Here is a 20,640-nt window from a genome sequence, read left to right as displayed (position 1 = left end):
TCTGTCAGTTAGCTTGCAGTGCTGACTGCCCTAATATAATTGCAAACTTCTAAGAAACAGAAGTATAATGATTATCCCTACCCATTATTCCATTTTGCAGTATTTGTGCTTATTTATGCAAAGAATGCACCATAACCACCTAAGTAATACATGGCGTCAGTTTTTTGGTGAGATAGCTGCTACGGAGAACTTTTTGTGTGGCAGAAGCAAAGGTGTATAGTAGTGTTTTCCAACCTTTTTCTGTGGTGGCACAGTTTTTGTAATCCGCAAAATCCCAAGGCACACCACAGTTCTACCAACTAATTGTCATACATGTGCTAAACTGTCCAAAGGGTCTTTACTGGAGACAGCATGAAAACAAATAGTTTGGAGGCTGGCATTCGCAGACATTAGTGAGCACTCATATGTTCACTGTCCCTTGGGTTTTTTTGTTGCTGGCGAACATGCACGCTGACTGCTGGCCCCCCGACATCTCTCCTGGTTGCTTCAGCACACTTTAAGTACTGTTTCTGCAAAACCACATTTGTGGAACTGCTTTTATATTGGCTTCCCCATGTACTCCAGTCCTTCTCAGACAGGCCTTGACCACCTGAGGAGTGTGTTTTTCTTCAGGTCAGTACCCAGGAGCACTATACTATTATTTCCACAGCACACCAGATGATAAACACTTGTGTAGAGTATAATTATCAAGTCATTGATGATGTTGAACAATGAGGAATGTGTTTGCGCAGTTTTAACAACATTTTAATGTATGCCCATTTAGGACATGCTTATATTTTCAATTAAATTTTTAATTTTTTAACAGTGCATTCAAAATCTACAGTCATTTTGGTCATTTAGTTCAATTTTGACATGTCTATGTTTTACAAACTATACAAGTTTGAGAATTAACTCAAGATATTTTTATTTTTTTTATTTTTGTTAGTGCTTATAATACATTGACCTGATTTTCCTATTGTCTGCTTTCCAACTTGCCTTTTATGAAGGCATTCAAATTCAGGTTGTACTTGCTCAAGTAGTATTTTGTTAAAAGTTCAGGCTTAAGGTCATTGTTTAAGATTTGCTATTAATTTTTTTTCAATTTTTTCTGTGTTTATTCTACATTATTTTTGTGATTGAGTGTGTTATTTATTTTATGATTTAGGTATATATTTTATGATTACATGTTTTAATGTTGTATGTGATTAACCACATAGAATGATGTGATTAATTCCATTTCTTTTGATTCCCAGCCCTAATATATAAGTGTGTGTGTTTTTGTATTTCAAAGAAGGATACAGTTGTATTTTTCTCCTTGCAAAATGTGGACCACTTTCTCATTTTGCTGTTTTTTTATTTTACTTTTCCTCAGGAATAATATATTGAAATATATATATATTATATATATATAATTTTTATTTATTTATTTATTTTTGACCATATCGCCCGGCTCTAGGTAGGGATATAAATGACTCATAAAATGATTTTTACTCATTCATGGGTTTTTGTGTCTTAAGATTAAACTGCATTCTTTGATTTTTGGATGAGTACAAACTTGTTAAGGGTAAATTTCACACAAACATTAGGAAGTTTTTCTTTACATGAAGAACGATAGACACTTGGAATAAGCTACCAAGCAATATGGTAGAAAAGTGAGACTTTAAGGTCTTTCAAAACTAGACTTGATGTTTTTTTGGAAGAAAGAAGTAGATATGATTGGCAAGCTTTGTTGAGCTGAATGGCCTGTTCTTGTCTAAATTGTCCTAATGTTCTAAAAGCATTTTAATGTTTGTCTCTTCATGTATTGCGGTAAATTTATAATTAGTAATTCAGCTTTTCCCAAGGATGTCAGCTGATATACATACTGCATATCAAATGTGCAAAAGACCATTATAGAAGGCACTTTTTGATATTTCGCAGCAGTGGATCAACCAAAAATATTTTTTAAGTCTTCATATTTGTAATATTCAGTTAACACTTAAACAGCAAAATATTTATGTTTCTGAGACAATAATACATTAATTTTTAATAATTTAGTATTGCTTACATTAGTGTATGAACAACAACTTTTTCCTCAAAAAGCAGATTATGTTTTGTGTGTATACAAGGTTGAAAAACATGGAATGCATAGTGTGGCACATCCACATATATGGAAATAATGTTGTCCTTTGGTAAAAGGAAGCAGCTTGCATACACCTTTTAATTCTTTTTTTTTTTTCTTGTCTCTCACACTTTCAAATGAGACTTAAAATACAAACATCACAAAAAATGATGCATCACAGTAGCATTTTCATTTGAACTGTAGTTTGTTATAAGTAATGACTTACGTTTGTACTTAATATTATCCATTTCCACAGAGGAGTCTTCACGGGAGTGGGGAGAGTCACTCCGTGACCCCAAAGTACTCGGACCTCTCACTCAGGATTTTTTCCTGCTCCTGCTATTTGTTGTCCAGCACAGCCTTCTTGCTTCAGCATCTGTCAAGAGATGGTGCCAAGCTATCTTTGGAGTACTACAACGAGCCTTCTATGTATTCACCACTTCCTTGGCATTACAGGTGAGGGCATTGTTGGCAAGTTCACTGTCAAAAATTAATTAAGGAAAGATAGTCTAAAACAATTGGACAAATCCAATGCTCTTGTATCACTGTGGTTATAGTTTCTTAATTTTATCAGTAAATCACTAGTACATGACCTACTTCTTCAAATAAGCACCTTGCACAACAGCACTCAGACCCATTAAAAGAAAATGCAGATTGAATCTTCTGTATTATGAAAGTACTGAAATATCTTGGAAAAGGTTAATCCTTGTCTGGCATTAAATCCATGCACTAGTTGTGTACTCTCCGATAGATGTTTTGAAGAGTCTTCATTTAGTTTCTGCATCCTATGTGCTGACTGATCATTCAGTTTTTACCTTACAATAATTCTTTGTGTAATGAGGTCCATTAGGCTTTTAAATGAATGTGTTCTCATTAATCTTGCCAGTGCCTGATTATTTGTTTTTCCAAGAAAAGTTGTTGATATGCAAGGCAGCTTCAGCTTGCTTGATAGAGAATTTACATTTCGGCCCCAGATCATTGTAATGTGTACCAATTAACACTCATTTATTATTATGTAAACTTAAACTTCAGTACTACAAATGGCACATTTTGTGTCTTTGAAAACACTAACTACAGTCACATTTTTATGCTTCCCGGAGTTATTTCCACATCCTTCAGTCTTCTTGAATTTTTTAACCTATGTTTCTTCGACTCAAACTGATGAAGTATTGTTTTGTTAAAACACTTTCAGTGATTGACACTTCACCCTGGTGCATATTTCAATACAATTCAGTAGTAAATTCTTAAGCTTTATTCCCTGGATTCACAGCATATATTGTTGTAGGCAGCCAGGTAGTGTAACTTATTGACTGAGGTTTTTGACTTGCAGCCACCAAATCAAGTGGTCAGATTTGATGTGGGTACACTGTTGACTTTTAATACATCAATCTTCTTTATGGTAGCAATTTTTGCAGCTTCCATTATCATGAGATGCTTTGTAAACCTCACAAGATTATGCTGTAATTTAAACAAATGTAAAATAACAAGATCAATCACAATCTAATAAAAACACAAGTTATATTGCAGGGAAATGCAGAGACAAAAGAACAGGCTACAGGTTCCAGCATTGAGTTGGAATTAAAACAAAATTAAACACTGTCAATCAAAGTTGATAGATGTTACAGAAATGTTAGCAACATAATATTGTAAGTATTCTAAATTCTGGTTCAACAGTCGATATATATGTAAGTTTTCAACATTATATTCAACTAGCTCTTAGAGAACTGTTGAAAGTACAGGTAAAATTCTGTTACAACAAACTGACAGGGACCTAAAAAATACTTCGTTTTAATGAACATTTCATGGATAATGCGATTCTGTATTCATCACTATATTCTCAAGGTGCGAATTATGCCCAAATCCAATGGCTCAAGCACTGCTGTGCAATTGGGTGGGAGAAATTCAACACGAACATTATCTAAATGTGGAAGCATGTTGTGGGCAGCACCGGATCATCCTTTTCTTCTTCTTCATATTGTGAGGTTTCTGAACTCATTTGGGATTCCCCTCCCACCCAACGGGGCAACATGGCGAAGTGTGTCCCGAAGCGCGATTGCAGCGTCTATGGAAAATTGTTTGTCTGTTGCTGGGGCAGGGCATCAGCAGGCTCACAGTGCTGCAGTTAAGTGCCACAGAAGCAGATTATAAAAGATTGTGGTTGTGCTATAAGTCCTTGTCTTGCACCCCAAAATACAAGGCCGAGTCTCAGTACTTTAGCAAAACCAGCTTTATTCAGCTTGAAACAGGAACAGCACAGTTATTTATCGTAGCGGGATCTGAGAGTCTCCTATACACTGACACAGCAGTCAGGTAGGTTTGTGACAAGGTTAGTGGCCAAGTAATAACTGCCATTTACAATGTTCCTTGCATCACCCATCGAGATCTTTTCTGTTTATTTCGGTGGCAAGCAGCAGAGCTGTGAGACTGCTATTTCCCTGGCAACAGATAAACAGTCTTCCACAGACACGTTGATCGCACTTCGGGATGCTCTTCGGCTTGTTGTCCCATTAGGAGAGGTCCCAAGAGAGTTTAGAATTCTCACATTATCTTGAATGAGTTAATAGGAATGTTTCTAGAATGAACATCACTGAACCACATAAAAACTGCCTTTTCGACGACTTCAAATGCAGCAGGTTGTATACGTTTGCAACCCGAGATGTTTCTTGATTTTTGGTCAGTCTTTCAAGAAAGTTGACTGTTGATGGTGAAATTCTAAATTCACAGGCAACGTCTTTTTTTCTTTTTGCCAGAATCGAGAGCCGCAAACAAGTTTTTTTCCCTAATATATGAACTGTTATCGTTTTTTTTGTGTCTGCCATTTCCATATGAGGGTAACAGTGAATTTAAATTCCAATGGATGTTTTTCAAATGTTGACAAACAATAAGCAAAAGGTATCGCTGAAAACCACCGAAAACAAAAAGAGCCAAAAAATAAATAAAGTATTTTGAAGATAATTCTGGATTAGACTTGAAGACATTTTTCTTGTGGCTTTTCAATAGTGACTTACTTTTTACTTGTAGTGTGAGTGGGGCCTCTGGTAGCCACATTTCTGTCCAGTTTTAATGTAATACTTAGAACAAGATGCCGAAAGAAACGTGAGATGAAATAATCTATTGTAAGTGTAATGCAGACAGAATAGAGTATTTCCACTTTTGTAGAATCATAGTGGGATTAGTCCCTAAATATTGCTCTTCTTCATCACATTTAAATTGAGCAGTCACCTTAACTGTGCTGTATTTAAATTTATAATGTCCTTTATGTGTATGTATTGCCCTCTTGTGAACTAAATAAAATACAGAGTCAAGTGTGGAATAAGAACATTTCTTCTTGAACCTGGGTCTTCATTACAGGAATGAAGTTGACTCCTTTACACTTTGAGGCAACTCCAAGGACTCTTTAGCTTCTGCTAGTGTGCAGCACAACCATGATTTTATCTCCAAAGCACATTTTTATGAGTCTTTAGAAAGAACGCTGTCCTACAGTATGATCTGTAATTTGGCCTGTGCTACATGGTTTGCATATAAGCTGCTCTCCTTATTTTGTACTTTACATTTTAAATGTAAGTTATTAATCTAAATAATTCTACGTAGTCTACTACTTACCCACTATTTGCTCTGCTTTTAAATTTATGCTGACTTCCCTGCTGTTGCCTTTCCAAACAGGTGATGATAAGGTACTGGCAGCCAGTACAAAATGCTCCTTTGCTGTGGAATGCCAGTACTGCTCCATGGGACACATGGGTACCTCTCTTGTGCTTTATCCTGCACTTCATATGCTGGCTGATTATCTTCAGCATTGTCCTCATTTTTGACTACCCAGAGCTAATGGGCATCAAGCAGGTAAGAGAGATATAACTTTTGAGAAACGGTTCCTTCCATATTTGCCTGTGACTTCAAGATAATAAGATCAATCAAAAACTTTGATTAGTTTAGGGTCCCATAATTATTTGAGTCAAACCATAATGTTATGTATCAGCACACAACATGAATACAAACACTGGCATTTGGCACTCAGTTGTATATGGCAAAATTACCTGATTATTCTCTAAGGCAAGACAGTTAATTCTAAGGTTAGATATTAATTAATGTTGATATTTTTTGTTGATAAGTATGGTGATACAGTGGTTAGCATTCCTGCCTCAAGCATCCAACATCTGGTCATCTTCTATACAGTTACTGAGATCAAGATGTTGCTGCCCAGACAGAAATAAAGAAGAAGGTAAAATGTGAAATAAAGCAGGCAAAGCTAAAGCATAAGAAATGGTTAAAATGGACTTATAACCTTGTTCTAATCATGTTGTGTTGAATTGACGGGGATTAAAATTGACTATCATTTGGTCAGAAATTCAGTGCAGTGGATTTTCTTCTAAAATGCTCAGCAACAAACTATTTCAGTACTGGAGCTGGTGTCTTCCTTTCTTTAACCAGAATGATATCAGAAAGGTCCTTTAACAAACTAAAATAAAACTGCTGGCAAAGACAGAATAAGTGAATTTCTGTTTCACTTTTGTGCAGAGCAACACTTTCCAGCTTTCCAGTCTGTATTTGAAATTAGGGATGTGTGATATCTTAAGAGTTCACATTGTCATTTCAAGACATCAGTGATGTACGGTACCATTGCTTGTGTGGAGGAGATTTGTTGGTCAAAGAGGGAGGAGAGCAGCTTGTTGATTGCAAATAATTAGCTGTTCTACCTATGCACCGCATATAGTGTCCACACAGTAGTTCAGACACCGCCTGCTATGAATATAGGTGTTTTCACAACTAGTTCTTTTGAACCTCTTTTTTTTTTTTTTTTTCTTTTTTTTCCCACCAAAATCCAGTTATGTGAAGATGCCATGAAGTATGAGTAGGATTTGACACAGGGCTGATCTAGCTACTTGAAATGCTGTGTATTATGGCTTTAATTGTGCATGCTGTGGTTGTCACACTAAGCATCTGCTGTTGGTAATAGGGAATCTCATTGACTACATAAAGAGTTGAGGGTTAACATGGAGTATTAAAACAATAAGAAGGTAAAAATAAAAATCCCATGGGTATAAATATAATACAAGTTGCATAAAACAACTCTCACAATTATCAGTCAACCAGAGCAAGCCAAGCACCTGATCAGGCTTTTCACTTCTCTTTCATGCATGATCTGGTTGAGCAAAACACATACAGAAGTGGTGAAAAAACGAACAGTAGTGCCCTGCGAGACTGTCGAGTGAACCCATTAATCTTACAGTATGAAAGTGATGCATTCAGGTGAAGTGGGGCATCATCTTAATGCACAAACTAACTTTGACCTATTCAGTAAATGTTAATCAAAAAATCCAAAATGAATTTAATTATCAATTTATATACAAGAGTTCAGACATTAGACATATGATTTGAGATAAACTAAATTGAGGTTACATTTCTCGTGGCTGCTGGAAAGTAAATAGGGAGCATCATACATTTAAATAAAATGTACCTGCTTCGTCTACTGCCATAAAACTGAAGCATATATCCTGGCTTTCTTTTGTACATTTGTCTGTTTCTGACCTGGCATTTTTATACCAAACATAGCAGTGCATAATTATCAAGTATTCTTCTGTTTGTTTGATATTCGGTGTTTTGCTCACACAGCTGTGTTGGTGAAAAAACTTAATATTTAGAAAATGCATTGGTGCACAAAGACCATTATTGTCAACCCGCCATAATATTTTTTCCCTTGAAAAAACATTTCTGTCCAATGAAAGAAGTTCATGACACAGCCATGGGGTGTTTATTGATATGTTTAGTATGCTTGAAAATTTGCAGTGTTAAATGCAACTGAATTGAAACCGTGCCTCCATCTGTTTGTGTGCGTGTTTCCTGTATGTTTTCTTGTTAAAGGCACACAAATTAGCTAGCTGCACAAGACAGAAATGTCGAAGCGAGTGGTATCACACACCCTAACTACATTGAAAAATCTAAGAAACACAAGCTTAACTGCAAAATTGAGGGCGCAACAATATCCTGCCGACTTTTACGAATCTGGACAACTTTTCTGCAAGTTTTGCCAGCATACCATAGACTGGACACGAAAAGAAACTTGAAATGACCACACCAAATCTAAAACCCATCTCAAAAACAAGGAGAAATTAAGATGAAAAAGTGTTCCCCTTCAGGTAACAACAGAGGAAACTACAAAATCGTAGATGCAAGATGCCAGTTTATGTCCATGTGAGTCAGACATACCACTCGAAAAAATGTCATTTTTTTTTTATTTAGCATTGTAAACAAGGAGGCGCACTGCCAGAAAATGAGAGCAATCTTCGTCAAACTCATTTGCTAAATGTCTTTAAACAACATATGAACGCCGTTCTTCAAAAGATTTGTGACAAGAAAATATATGTTGTATGAAACCACAGGTAGTCAAGACCACAAAGTTCTTAACATAGTGATAGATGAGTAAACATTTGACTGTATGGTAATTCTTTCATGTAGGCAGTTCTAATTGTACATGATGTATTTACTGTGAATCATTTAACCGATTAAATTATACAGGTATTAACAGTCTTTCCCATAGAAAAATGTTATTAGTGAACAGTTCTGGTTGTTAAGGGGTTCCCTTTTAAAAATTAACAACGATGTTTCGGGATCTGATAAATGTTTTGCCTCGTGGTGATGAGGCACGCAAGGTCCACATTTGACTCTTCAGTTATAAACTGAGCACCTACAAATCTGGGCAGAAGAGCAGACTTCTCTTCAGATGCAATGAGCCCATAAAAGCGGGTCACTGTTTCTCTTTTCTAAAAGTGAAGTTAACCTTCATCTCAGAAGGATGCATCAAACTAGTAAAACAGCTCTTACAATTCTGGAGGGCACTCACTGTCCTACTGCAATCTCAGCATAGAGCATCATCATGAATGGAACTGCAAAATAAGGTTCAGTTGTGCTAGTGTGCTGTTTCATTACAAGGATTGAAACATGCCATTTTATTATCGTTTTGTTGTAGCTGTTAGTAGTTTCTTACAGTTAAAAAAAAGTTAAAACGCAAAAATCCAAATCCAGGAAAAATAAAACTGAGAAAAACAAAACTCTAAAAGAATAAAACGGAATTTGTGAAAAAATAAAACTGATTCCATAGGGCCCTACTTTCTTAGGAATTCTTTTTTTAATAAAGTGGACAAAACCATAGGGACACTTTTCTATAAGTCGTTTATTGAATCTTTTTGTTACATTTACTTTTATATGTTGGTTTGGCAATCTCAGAGTTAATAACATAAATTATCTTAACAGCATTGTTAAAATTAGCAGCAAAATAATTGATTTGCAGCACACCTTTCTTATTGAGTTGTACTACAGTCAAGTTAAAAGCAGACCGACTCGGTTCTGTCAGACAGTAGCCATGCTCTTTTTTCCTAAGTTTAAGCTGTTGCTGACAGGGTACAGATTTGTCAATTGTAAATTTGGCAAGTATAAGCAAGGGTCTGTACATGAGCTGTTCTGAGATAGACTAGATGGACTGACTCTGTCCAGAGCTATTTTCTTTTGCCTTATGCCCAGTGCTGCAGGAATAGATTCTGGCATTTGTAATCGTGAATTGGATTTATTTGGTTTGAGTGCAGTGGTGGTGTTGTTGTGTCATTTGACCACCTTCCCTTATTTCTGTACTACAACAGAGAAGAGAGTTCATTGATATCAAAGCATAAGATAAGATATAAACCTTCATTCTCCATGTTCTGCAGACTAGTAAGCAACATTTGTGGCCATGCTGAATCTGATGAGACCAAGGCTACTGTGACCTAGAGACTTGGGAGTTGGAGCCTGAAGTAAAATACTGTTGTTTTAATACTTTCCACTGACTTGCAGTGTTACTTTGAATAGATCACATAACCGTCTTTTGCTCTGGTTATAGAAATTCGTAAATAACTGTTACCATTGCATATGTAACATGTACTGTATTTTGCATCAAAGCCTTGATAAGTGTTACAAAAAAATAGGTTGTTAATATTCTGATGGGGGTATTTTTCCATGAGTGCTTCTTGTGTAATGCAAATAAAATTTTTCAATTTGTCACAAAAAACCTAGTGCCAACTTTGACAGTCCTTTCCACTGGGTTTAAGACAAACACTACTTTATGGATGCTGGCCTATCGAGCAGTGAATCATTAAAGGGAATGACTTTATGGAATTTAGTGTGAAAAGGGATATGAAACATTGAGCAAATATCTACATCTTACTATTAGATAATTCTTTTATTATTAATACAATTAAAAAATAGTTTTGAAGGTAATCACAATGAGCAAATTTAAAATTCAATTTCACGTATAAGATCAAACCACAATGTTCACAATGTTAAATATTCTCACACACACACACACACACACACACAACAGTAGGAGGTTGAATCATTACATTACATTAGATAAATTTTATTAATCCCACAGAAAAATTCAGATGCATGCAGCAGAAACAAAAAAAAAAATGATACAGACTCACAGGACAAGTAATACAGCCAATCAGTTGATAAATAAATAAATGTATAGTGTGGAAATATTTCAAAATGAACTTAACAAGTACATCAAGAGCATTTATTTGCCTCAGAGCAGGGGGCAGAAAAGACCCCCAACCCGCAAACCCAGAGATGCTTCTTAGCACACCATGGTGGAATGAGCCTGTGTACCAAACTCATTCCGATTCAAACAAATCAGCATTGAATGACAAAGAATTTGACGCGAAGGGGAAAAAGTGAATTCTGCATAGTGGGAAGTGAATTTAAACCTTTCTTATTAGGGTGGGGACAGAATGTGGGACATTAATCTTGCTGTTTTTCTAATGTCTATGTTGGGGCATTTTTTTTCCTCAACATTTAATCCATAGTTCTATCTCTACATGGAGATTCATGCAAGTGTATCAGTCCTCAGAGCAGTTTGGCTTTGCAATAAATATATATTATGCATTTAAAATCTAATGCTAACTCAGGAGTGAAAATCAAAAAAGTATCGAAAGTTTTTTACAAGCAAAACGTAATTTTAAAAATCATTCAATTTCAAAATTAAATGTGAGTAACTTCTTATTAAAGTTAATATTACCTGTTACTAACATCCTTGCAGCCAATTGTAGTCACTGGGAATATGTTCAATTGTCAATATAAAGCTGTTGAAAAAGTAAAACTACATGCATCCACAGACTTTAAAAACAAGTTCATGTCTATGTAAAGTACAGGTCTGTAACACTTAAATAGTTGTCATAGTATTTAATAAGGCAGTGATTTTAGGATCATTTGTCTCCCATTTGTTTAGAAAAATTTAGAGGTGAAAATAACACAGCTACACAGAGAGATTAAGAATCATGTCTGATTTCTATGCACAAATGAAAGGAACAAGATATAACAAAAATATTTGAATTCTTATCCATCATATAAACAAAGATAATAAGTATAAGGTGCTTTACATAGACAGAGTGACATTATGACTTTTCAAGCAGAAAATCGGAAGAGTATCTGAAGAAAAATGTATGCATAAACTGGGAGAATGTGGAGACTGTACACAGACAGACAGTAGCCAAGACAAGATTTCAACCTTGTATTCTAGAGCAATAAGGCTTGTTACATGAGTAGCATAAAGAGAAAGAAATACATGAAAATTCTACTTTCTTTCATAAACTGGATATAATGAAATTAATATCTGCATGTTGCTGAGTAACAGCCATTTTTTAATTAAAAGATAAGTTTGGTATTTTTGAGGTTGAACTTACTTTTTGCATGATCATGGTGTGCTTTAACGTGCAGTTATTTCGACAGTTCACAGCCAAATACACAGTAGAACAACAATGTGGCGAAAGGAAAGCGTAACAAATGCATCCATTTTGAACCTTAATATGCACATTACAGGCAGTCCCCAGGTTATGTACGAGATAGGGACTGTAAGTTTGTGCTTAAGTTGAATTTGTATGCAAGCCGGAACAGGTACATTATTTTAATAAATGCTATTGTTGACCGACTATATCCAAGTGCTCTGCCAATGAACGATGTTGTTTCACCTCTCTCTGAACTTTTTATTATTTCTACTTTACTTTCCATGGTGATGGTTTTTCTCTTCTTTACTGTATCACCAGCACTTGCATCGGATTTGTGTTTCAGGGACATTGTTAAAGGGTGAAGATAAAAGGTTAAGATGAGCTCTTCTGCCTAGCACTGTACCCGCTATCAAGGCAGGAAGACACCCCTCGTCAGCATGTCTGGTGTACTGACAAGTGACAACTTCCTGCTATGTACATAACAGTACCAGCAGCCTTGCTATTGAGAATGAATGGGGGCAGCGAGGGGCGGTTCTCCAGCCGCTCACCACACAGTCATCTCCACTTGCATACAGTATGCTGCCTGCAGCATCAGCCCACCGAGAGCGAACAGGGTGCAGCCAAAGGCAGGTAGTGAATCGCCCACCACCGCCCCCATTCAACAGGCAGCCACCCAAGGCACACTACAATGCTGCCTCCCACCGCCCTATTTACCCTCAATGGCCTCAGTTCAGCCACAACCGGGTCACTTGCTTGCACCAGCCACCGTGAAATGTTCCCCTCTGCCTCATCCAGCCTCCGTCCAGTCAGGAGCAGTAGCTGCGGCGGCGTGGTGGGCGGACAGCGAACCGCCCCATGAAGCCTCCATCCTGCACACGAGCGCTTGCCGTATACCCAGCCGCCCACTGAGAATGAATGGGATGCGGCCCCCACTGCCCCATTCATCAACCGGAGCCGCCCGAGGGACATAGCACTGCACGAGCAGCGAAACCACCGCTTGCAGCATCCCCAGGCCGGAGATGAGTGAGCGGCAGTTACTGAGGAACCTGCGTCACGTCCCCAAGACAGATGAAGGAACAGCTGCGGCCCCATTCATAAGTCGTATGTCTGTAACTCGGGGACTACCTGTATATACATTTTCTATTTGGTTTCATGAAAAATATCTTCCTTTCTTTATGCGATTTGTGTAAATTGTGAAAGAAATCCCACAACACACATAATTTTATTTCTTTGTTAGACATCAAAGATGTTTTTGCATGATTACTGATAAATGCCTCAGTGAATACTAAAGTTGCAAATGTACCGTGATAGTAGTTGGGGCACTCAAGCCATACTTGATTACATGTAACATTTTATTTTTAGGTAAGCATACAAACACTTATTTTATTTAAAAATGCATTATTTAACAAATCAGTTAACGTAGTATCGTGTGCATGTGCTTTTTATCTTTTGGGGATAGGTAGAAAACAGATTTGGCATGCATGCAGCTAAAATCATTGGGCAATCCAGGACAAGAAACATAAGAAGTGTAGATTTAGTTTTAATCATTTTAATGTACAAGACAAGCAGCTCAAAGTTGCACACAAACAGGTAGTCACTTGCATAACACCGCATTGCAGATTTTTTAGTCAACTTACATGCCATTTGGGTGCATAACTGGAGCCAACTCGGGATAAGCATGCCAGAAAATCACAGGACTCGCATACTCTTGTGCACTAGTTAATCTTGGTAACACGGAAACAACATGCAAACTCCACACACACTCTAACCAGATAGGAAACAAACTATCTGCCAGACAAGAACATTAGCCACTGTCCCACCTTGTGACCCTTTTTGAAAATTATTTTCTGCATTATAAAATAATGCTAAGGTCTTCATGCATAAAAATATTACTTTACTGAGAAAATAGAATTATATTAGTTAAGTTAATCATTTTTTTTTTTCAAAAATGTAAATAAAAAGATGCTATCACTTAAAGATATAAGACCATCAAAGTAACATGAAGCAGGCACACTTTCCAGTTTGGCTTATGTCTGCTCTGACATGCTTTGCCAGCTAAAATGCTGTAAATAAATACTATCCTGTGATTTAATCAATGTATGACTAAAATATAACAAAAGAAGTGTAACGTTTTGACTGATTAAACAGTATTGGAAGGCCTGAAAACAATATTAACTTCTCTAAATAAAACTGCATAGTTTATTCAATATACCCTGCAGCATATCTTTCAGTGACCACTAGTATTACTTTTGGTATTCCTTACTAGATGTAGTCATGTTGAAATTCGAATGTTGCACTCTTACCTGTTTTAATAACTGATTACAGAAGCTACATTCTAATCAGTTTTACAGGCACACAGATCTGCTTCTTGAAATTTTTTTTTCGTTATGTCCTAACCTAAGCTGTACAAGCAAAAACCAACCTCTGAATAGTGTCATTAAAGAAAGGAGCTTCTACACACAATTTTTTTCTATATTTTAAAAGTCGGTGTATGCATTTCTGTTCAATCATACAGTAGCTCGAATACTATTTTTTGTTAAATATTTACAGACACATGCTTTTAATTGGCTCTTTTGCATGACCCATGTGCCTTTTTGTTTACTTGAAAACTCCACGTTGGAAACACCTATTTAGAAAGGTGAGGGTGAGTAATCAAACTCTACTACAAATAATTCCGTTGGTCGGGATGACTACAAAGCTAGGTAGCAATCGGCTCTTTGACACTCTTCATTAGCAATAAATTGATGGATCAATGTTGGTTCTTTCTGTGTGTTTTTTATTTTTATTCATTTTTACCTTGACATTTTGATTCAAAAAGGAATGTGGTCGATGGCAAGTGAGGTGTACATTATTCTTTGAGAATTAGGTTTGTTAAAGGTTCTCTATTTTTGTTTTAGAGTAATATATAATTTGAACAAAAAATAATTTATTCATCCTGAAAATTCACTTGGTTAATGTACATGTAGTCCAAAACACTACAAATAAAGTGCAAATCAGTACGTAAGTGCTAGATCCAGAGCTATGCACATAATATACCCATCATACATTTACTGTATAATATCCCTAAAGAAATATTGTCTGTTAATAATTGTTGTTAGAACTGACAAGAGTGAAAATGAGAACAGTGGGAGGAAGCATTATACTGTACCAACCCTAATTTTCAATATGAATAGCTCATGAATAGTTCTAGTGTGAAGATTATAATAGGGCATTTACTTTACCTGTGTTTGGGTGCTTATCTGCTTTAACTTTCATGATGAATGCATTCAACCATCTAAGTTTGTTGCAGCTGTTTTTCTTTTCAACTCTCCCCATTAAGCTGATTTATGCGCCCTGGAAAGGTAGCTATATTTATGTGAGGTAAAAGTCTTAAAAACAATAATTGTTGTCAGTTTTGTTTTCAGATAAACTTGTAATTCAGCACTAAAACAAATAGGAAAATTAGAAAATATTTAAATATTACTTATTTATATAGAAAGGCAACTTTGAGTCATTAAAATAGCTATTAAATTTCTGCAAAATAAAAAGTTGATTCCTGAGAATTACAGTAGATTAAGTATTTACACAATTGTATTTTCACAGTAGTGAACACTTTGTGTCTTGTCAAGTCGTTTTATTTATAGCACATTTAATAAAGTTAGTTGTACGAAAGTGCTGTATAGTAGGCCAAAAAGTTAATACATTAGAAATACATAAATATATGCTACAGCAAAAGGCAATAAACAATACGCAACTCAATAAGAAACAATAAAATAAAGTTAAAGAAACAATTTAGAGAATAAACAGCAAAAAGAAAACAAAGGTATGAGATTAAGCAAAATTGAAAGCTAATGAATAAAAATATGCCTTCAAGTGAGATTTAAAAATGTCATTCAACTAGGAGACATGTTAAGGAACTGCATCCCACAACCTGGGTGCAGCAACAGAAAAAACACAATCGCCTTTGGCCTTTAGAAGTGACCCAGGAATGAACATCAATTGTTGGTTTGATGACCGAAGACCCCTTAGGGAGGTTAGGCTGGAGAAGATCTGAAATGCACAGTGGAGCCATATCATGTAGGGCTTTAAAAACTGTTAACAAGACTTTTAAACTGAATTCTACATTTTTCTGGTAGCCAGTGTACTGTAGTGTGGCCAACACTGGGGAAGTGAGCTCCCTGTTCTTTGTGACAGTTAGAATCCTGGCTCCAGCATTTTGTACACCAGCTGTAGATATTGTATGGAGTCTTGTGCCAGCCCCAGGTACAGACAATTACAGTAGTAATGAGATGAGATAAATGCACGAATGAACATCTCATATTCCCTAGCTGAGAGACATGGTTCCAGTGTGTGGCTGTTCGCTTCTCTCCAGTTTGTTACTAACAAAGTTGACAAACACTGATCCATTAACTTTCTTAATACTTATGTAGAACCCTGCCAGTTGGATGTAGTGGTGAACTTAACTGTTCTTAATAGTAAGTCTCAGTAGTGCACCTTTATTATTATTATAAAAAGAAAGAAAAATATGATTGATGTTCTTTTCCACCGCTCAAGGTATAGTGCACTGTTGGATAGACAATGAGGTATTTTATTTGGAGGGCAGGAGTAGGAGATGGTATGGAGAGTCTGAAGTGATGGCATAGGAAAAGGAAAAAAACATAAAAATAGGAAAAGATGGAACAAAGAAAGCAGGTACTAAAATTAACAGCTTACAAAAGGATTTTTTTTTAATTTTCTGTTCATGTTAATGTGAAGCATGATGAGGTATTGAGCAAGTGATTTCACTAAAATGCAAGTGCCAAGAAACCTCAGGCTTTGGGGGAAAAAGTTGTTGAGGACTGCAGTAATGGTGGAATGTTGTTGCATTGCTTTTTGCCAGTTAAAAGAAACAAGTAAAGGTTACACTGAATTTATCACACACAAAAACAAAGATATCTGCATTTTCAGGGTTGCAAAGAGAAGGTCTTGTTTTTCTTTGAGGATATTAACATTTAGTGCAACAAAAGTGCCAGTGAGTAGAGTAGCCTGTGGATTTGTGTATAGTGTATGAGTGCCAACAGTTTTTTTTTTTCCCCCTCATTTGTATCTTATTATCATCAATTTACTAGGAGACTTTGCTCACCAATCAATCCCTTCCCCTGCCGCCTGCGCTTCGCTCTGTTGTGAAGAGGGGGGCTGAACAACACCTCAAGGAGACACGGCCGCTCCTCCGAAACCCCGTAAACAGTGATACAATGGGAAACAAATACATTTTTTAACTCCTCTTTGCTTGATCAGCTGCTGGCTTGCTGCTGCTGCCATGCCGTATGATACCATGTTTAGTCATCAAAGTGTGGAGTATTAACCATCTATGTGTATGTATATGTGGGCAAATAAATTAAAAGGTTTGTGCGTATACTGGGGTGGGCAAAAAGTTGTGAAACTCAAATTTATTCTTGTATTTTTATTTAGGAAATTTTCTGGGCGAAACCAGTGTAATACTACTAATTTTGTTATATAGATCATTTCATAATTGCACCTCAGTTTCCCTTACATGGAAAAAAGTTAATATCAATTACCATTAATGAAGATAAAAATGTTTTAAATTACAGAAGGCTTCAAAAATACTAATTCGTTTTTTTTTTCCCTCTTTTTTGGTTCTAGGTGTATTACCACTGTCTAGGATTAGAGGATCCCCTTTCCCTAAAGTCTCACCGTGCTCAGAGACTCTATGCACACCTCCGCCACCCAGTTTATCTAGAACTCTGTGTGGTATTGTGGATTGTTCCAAGTCTGTCACTGGACCGTGTGCTACTGGCAACAGTGTTGACACTCTACCTCAGTTGTGGCCATTCACTGGATAACCAAGACTATGCCTACCTACGTGCCCAGTTGCACAACAAGCTGGATCTCTTCACTCGTCAGGAGATGGGTGGAGAGGTCAGTGAACTCAATGGTGCCCAAACAGATGAATATAGAAGTACTTTTCACAAGGCGGACTGAGTGAGCACCCTGACAAAATAAAATGAGGCTGTTCCTCATTTGGGAAACTTTAGACTAGTAGTATTGTATTGAAAGGTACATAGTGTGATCTTCAAAACATAGAAGGCAGTTCAAGGCAGATTTATGGTTTCTGGGCTGATCTGTGGGAAGTTTGACCAAAAAATGTCTTCGAAAAAGAATTTGCTTGTTTTTAAAGTTACATGTCTGCAAGTCATGCATAGACACCTTAAATATTGAGTGTATGTGCGTATATATGTGTGTTTGTGTGTATGCATGTACACCATTTCTTTTTATTACATGTTGCTAGTTTACAAGCTGACATTTGTTCAGTGTAATATTTGCACATTGCTGCAGACAATGCCTTGTGCTTCATTTGTTAGACCAATAGAAACAAAAGTACTTGCCAAGCAGTCATCTTAACATTTTATTTTGTAGTGGTATATGAAAATGGAAGGATGCAGTTACTGTTCATATATCAAAACAAAACAGTAGGTCCACAAATAAAAATATATCTCAGGTGCAGTGTCACATGTTAAGAAAAGGCACAGAAAAGATGTGTAAAATTATGTGACATTTTTTAATTAACATACAGTAGTGATCTTTTTTAAAGGAATCCTAAATATTTTTCAGAAATGGACTGCTTTTCATAAAAATGCACAAACTAAAATAAGATTTTTAGGAATTTAAAGTCTTTTTATTACATGCATATTGTCTTAAAATTCAGGGTTGTACACATGGTATGCATTTTTGGAGTGGTTGCAGATAAAGAAATCTATGTCCCTTGGTTTTATTTTTAACAGTGCTACTGATCTGAGACGTGGTTGGTAACAACCCTGTCAAAGACCCCTTTATACCACTTTTCTATCATTCTGAGACAGTTTACACTTGCGTCATAAGGTTGATAACACAGAGGCGAAGGCAAATTATCAGCAAGAAACATTTTTAGGGCTCGTACTGTAAAAATGAGCATTTAAAGATTTAGCTTTATTTAAAAGATCATGATCTGTTGTAACTGAGTGGAAAAGTGAATTTTAAGTTTGTCTTCCCGAAAGCTGTTTTTCACCAAATAGTTTAACATTTGAAGGGTGGAAAAAACTTCTGTTTTATTGATTGCAGTCTGTTTGTACTGAATGTTTATGGTGAGTGTGAATGGTATGTGCATCTAGTATGGTATGTGTCTTTTAAGTTGTGAATTAACAGAAATGTTAAATTTGTGATTTTATAGCCTTAAAATTCACAAAACTTTTTAAATATTGAAACACCTTTTTTACATGATGACTAGAGTATTTTTATTATTATGTATTTATAAAATGAAATGGCTGCTGCAGACAACAACATCTAATATTAACAGCTAAAACAACAACACAGAACCTTGCAAACTATACATATTATTTAAAAAGTGCTACCAAAATTAGTATTACTCTGAACGAGCAGTTGGGTGGTTTACTTTAGTGAATGGTTATTAAGTTTCTAATGCAATCTGCTTTTATTGTGGCAAAGTAAGTCCATACTGAAATACTTACATTAGTAGGTATATATTTTTCAATAACATATGAAATAATTTGTATGCAACTTTTATTTTAATGAAAGTTTTGAACTTTTTACAACTGTTTTATACTGTATATTTATGATGCAAAATGATACTTAAGAGAAAATACCTTTCATCCATGTGCACAAAAGGCATATGTTTTGACTCCAGACACTTTATTGTGTTAGTGCGTGTATGTTTTTAATAAAACAAACAAAAAATTATGTTTTTATTTATTATTATTCTGGTTATCAGAATGCATTCTTAAATGGACAAAGTAGGCAAACATTTTCATACCATGTATACAAACGTTTCAGAGTGGGGTATGGAGTTCCGTTGTTTTTCATTTATTATTATTATTTTTTTTCTCATGATTGTTGGCAGTTACTCTTTTTCCATCGACTGGAATTCAGTGGAAGGTGTGGTGATGGAGTAGGAGTTTCCGTCCATCCTCCTTTCTGTCCACTGTTGTGTGTGTGTGTTTTTTTTTTAATATGGATTCCTTTTTTTACTTACTATTTTATTTTGTCTTTAAACAAAAAGTCTTCTAAGAGAAGTGAAACAGATTATCTCTTTAAAAACTGCATTTAAATGTAGTCTCAAGTAAACGCTGCTCACCACTTCCAATAATGCTGACATATGCTTAGTGGTATTATCTGTTTCTATTCTTGTCAGTGAGAGGAAGGGTTAGTTCTCCAGTAGAAAGCAAATTTATATTTGTATTTCCTAGCTCTATGCATTCAGTTTTGCTTACATTTAGAAGCATTTGCATATTTTAAGAATCTCACAAAATTAGAATGTTGTATGATTTTTCAGAAACAGTGTGAAAATTAAGTTAAAACGTTGTTCACAAAGCAGGTCTTCCACTGAATTGAGCCCAAGTGTAATTTGCTAAAACACTACCTCAGTTGGGCTGATTACAGGCATTGTGGAAGTTGATTTTTTATTTTATTCAAAAAAGGGATGGATGTCACAAGCACTCCCATAATGCTGACATGCTGGTCAGACATCATGTCAAATGCATAATTCAAATCAGACTTGAACTATGATTAATTATCCATCCATCCATCCTCTTCCGCTTATCCGAGGTCGGGTCGCAGGGGTAGCAGCTTAAGCAGAGAAGCCCAGACTTCCCTCTCCCCGGCCACTTCTTCCAGCTCTTCCAGGAGAATCCCAAGGTGTTCCCAGGCCAGCCGGGAGACACAGTCCCTCCAGCGTGTCCTGGGTCTTCCCCGGGGCCTCCTCCCGGCTGGACGTGCCCGGAACACCTCACCAGGGAGGCGTCCAGGAGGCATCCTGATCAGATGCCCGAGCCACCTCAT

The 20,640-nt window shown here is 36.2% G+C and overlaps 1 protein-coding gene across 1 annotated transcript in view; it reads left to right on the top strand.

The window, feature by feature from the left end:
• Positions 1-19,542, top strand: part of nrm (nurim) — a 28,165-nt gene extending 8,623 nt beyond the window's left edge. The window contains exons 2-4 of the mRNA XM_039768718.1: positions 2,337-2,536; positions 5,744-5,920; positions 17,452-19,542. Of these exons, the coding sequence (XP_039624652.1) occupies positions 2,337-2,536; positions 5,744-5,920; positions 17,452-17,790 (716 nt within the window). The 3' untranslated portion in view covers positions 17,791-19,542. The remainder of the gene's footprint in view (positions 1-2,336; positions 2,537-5,743; positions 5,921-17,451) is intronic.
• The last annotated feature ends 1,098 nt before the right edge of the window (positions 19,543-20,640 follow it).

The sequence above is a fragment of the Polypterus senegalus genome, chromosome 11, assembly GCF_016835505.1.
Source record: "Polypterus senegalus isolate Bchr_013 chromosome 11, ASM1683550v1, whole genome shotgun sequence".
NCBI lineage: Eukaryota > Metazoa > Chordata > Cladistia > Polypteriformes > Polypteridae > Polypterus > Polypterus senegalus.
This window is presented reverse-complemented; position numbering and strand designations above follow the sequence as displayed.